This window comes from Pteropus vampyrus, unplaced genomic scaffold (genome assembly GCF_000151845.1).
Source record: "Pteropus vampyrus isolate Shadow unplaced genomic scaffold, Pvam_2.0 Scaffold424, whole genome shotgun sequence".
Taxonomy (NCBI): Eukaryota; Metazoa; Chordata; class Mammalia; order Chiroptera; family Pteropodidae; genus Pteropus; species Pteropus vampyrus.
Window position 1 is genome coordinate 11,129 of NW_011889205.1, and position 2,085 is coordinate 13,213.

General features: G+C 64.0%; 1 protein-coding gene across 1 annotated transcript in view; it reads right to left on the reverse strand.

Annotated features, from left to right (window-relative positions):
* The window catches only part of LOC105306141 (epidermal growth factor receptor-like), a 48,057-nt gene that overhangs the window by 11,086 nt on the left and 34,886 nt on the right, over positions 1 to 2,085 (reverse strand). Inside the window, exon 19 of the mRNA XM_023523863.1 lies at positions 1,355 to 1,540. Coding sequence (XP_023379631.1) covers positions 1,355 to 1,540 — 186 coding nt within the window. The remainder of the gene's footprint in view (positions 1 to 1,354; positions 1,541 to 2,085) is intronic.

Below are 2,085 nucleotides of genomic sequence, written 5' to 3' on the forward strand. Positions count from 1 at the left end.
CGACACCTTGGCTTTGGACTCTGACCTCCAGAAGCGAGGGGGAGTCGGTTTCTGCTGTGGCAAGCCGCCGCATCTGCTGTCACTGGTATGGCAGTCGTGGGAAGCGACCATGATCACGCACAGAAATAACAAGCGTTTTCACGAAGCCTCAGCCTCCGAGGTTCGCACGTGAGTGACACGAACACCAGGTGATAGCAGTGGTCAGAGGAGGCGCGTTCCCACTTCCTGGGGGGCCAGGGGGCCAGTGGCTGCAGCTGCGAAGTGAACGCCCCATGGCACTGGATAGACAGCCACGTGCCACCATCGGGTTCTCCCGGGGGGCGGGGGACAGGGGCTCCCGCTGCTTAGCCAGCCTGGCTCAGAGCCTCCATGTCACCTAGGGGCCTGCCTCATGCAGTGCCACAGCCCCTAGCGAGAGCCCGTCTGTGGCATCGCGGCCACTCACCAGCCGAGCAGCCCACATACGTCTTCGTCCTGTACATCACCTTCCGCATCCTCTGGGGGTTGAGTGAGCAGGCTCAGCGCACCCTTGGGAGTAACTATGCAGGATCGACTGCCACTCCTGACCAGGGTGAGGCATGAGGAAGGGTCGGGCCAAGGGGATGGTCTGCTCCCAGCCGCACCCCTAAGCACCCCGCCGTTGTCTGAGGGTGACGAGGAGCATTGCAGGCTCCGAGAGGGGCCGCCCACACGTTCCCGACCTTCGCTGCGTGAGGTTTGCCCACGCAGGAAATAGAATTCCTGTCGCAGGAAATAGAATTCGGCAAGATGGGTTGCGAATCACTGACGCAGGGTTAGGATGGAGACGGAGAGGTTTGAGGTGACGCTAAAAGTCCTTCTGAGGCCGCATGGACAGACAGACACCTGCTTCGCCACCCTGGTCCTGTCCTCTGTGCACGGGCCCGGTCCCCGTCTGCACTGCTCCCCCCATCCCCCCGCCCCCGCTCTGGACCAAGCCCGGCCAGGCGGCAGAGGCATCTGTCAGCCCTCCTCCCACCTACATGCTGGGCCTCAGCCCAGCATCTGCCCCGTCCACACGGCCACCTGTGTCCTCCCTCGAGGCTCAGGCTGCTTTGCTCGCCTTATTGTCAAGTCCTGTCTGGGTGCAAGACAGCTCTCTTCTGCCACCAACCCCCACGGCGCCCCACGGAGAGAACGTCAGAGAAGCACCCAGCAGAGAGGAAGCGGTCCAAACGCGGCTGGATAATTAGATTTCCAGGGTGCGGTGGGGCTGTCACTAATGATTGCACCGTCCCAGGGTGAGGGTCACAAACAACCGGCTGAGGCGGCTGCGGGCCCCGTCTGGGGGGACTCTGGGGGCCCTGTGGGCGGGCGGGGCACCTGCTGGCTGTACCTTGGCGATCTGCACACACCAGTTCAGCAGGCACTGGGAGCCGATGTTGTCCTTGTGCTCACGGACATAGTCCAGGAGGCAGCCGAAGGGCATGAGCTGCGTGACCAGCTGGACTGTGGAGGTCAGGCAGATGCCCAGCAGGCGGCACACGTGAGGGTTGTCCACGCTGGCCATCACGTAGGCTTCCTGTGTGGGGGGGAGAGAGGAAGGCGTCAGAAAGGCCCCCACAGGAGGCAGGGGCGGCTGAAGGGAGAGCCCGCAGACCCTCTCCCGGGAGAAAGGCAGGAATGCGACGTTCAGTTCCGAAATGTCTACCTGTGGAGGACCAGCCAGCCCGCGAGACGCTGGGGCAACGGACGTGGGCGTGTCCGCGGGGCCTTTGACGGACGAGGCTGCGAAGTGACCAGGCACCTTGCAAAGCTGGTGACCCCCCACCCCCCACCGGGCCTTGTAGGAACTGCCCTTCGCGGACGACCTCGGGCAGGCTCTGCCACGGGTGACCGTTGGTTAAAAGAGATTCGACGTCTCCGAGTGTGGGAGCTGCAGATGCCAGCGGGGGCCCCTGTTCCAGGCTTTGACGTGGACAAAGGGCACTAAACCCACAGCGACGCAGGCTCAGCTGGCTGCCAGGGCGTACTCTGACAGACAGGAGGTGGCCTGAGCCTTGGGGAGGGAAAGGCCTGGTGCCCTGCGGGAGGCACGGCACCCTGAGCCCGCGGCTGGCCCGGTGG